The 487-nt window shown below is 36.6% G+C and overlaps 1 protein-coding gene across 1 annotated transcript in view; it reads right to left on the bottom strand.

Moving 5' to 3' along the window:
• PABIR3 (PABIR family member 3) overlaps positions 1-487 on the bottom strand; it is a 36,353-nt gene that overhangs the window by 29,326 nt on the left and 6,540 nt on the right. Inside the window, 1 exon segment of the mRNA XM_007462911.1 lies at positions 333-411. Coding sequence (XP_007462973.1) covers positions 333-411 — 79 coding nt within the window.

Below are 487 nucleotides of genomic sequence, written 5' to 3'. Positions count from 1 at the left end.
TACCCAAAAAAAAAAAAAAAAAAAAAAAAAGCAAATCTCAATGTTAAATCCATGTGGGATTTAAAAGTTAATTCCGCTGCAGCTGCAGCAGCTGTACCAATCATAACTGCAGCCAATGTGTTTATTTTTCCTTCAGTAATGTTTAGAGCAATGTTTCTCAAAGTGGGAACTTGTTAGAGATGCAAATTCTCAGGCCCTGCCCGAGACCTCCTGAATCAGAAACTCTGGGGTTGAGGGCCAGTAGCCTGTCCTAACAAGTTTTCCAGGTGCACACTCAAGTTTGAGAACCACTGACTAAGACCAATAGTGCAAGTCTATAAGCATTTTCTTACCAGACAGTGCTGTGCCATACACGATGTACTGTTTCTTCGAGTTCTTAATGTGTCAGATTGGAACACCTGTGTATTACCACTAAGAAGAAAAGGAAAACATTTGTCATTTAAAATCCATTACAAACATTTTTTTTTTTTTTTTTTTTTTTTTTTTT

This window comes from Lipotes vexillifer, unplaced genomic scaffold (genome assembly GCF_000442215.2).
Source record: "Lipotes vexillifer unplaced genomic scaffold, Lipotes_vexillifer_v1.1 scaffold481, whole genome shotgun sequence".
Classification (NCBI taxonomy): Eukaryota; Metazoa; Chordata; class Mammalia; order Artiodactyla; family Lipotidae; genus Lipotes; species Lipotes vexillifer.
This window is presented reverse-complemented; position numbering and strand designations above follow the sequence as displayed.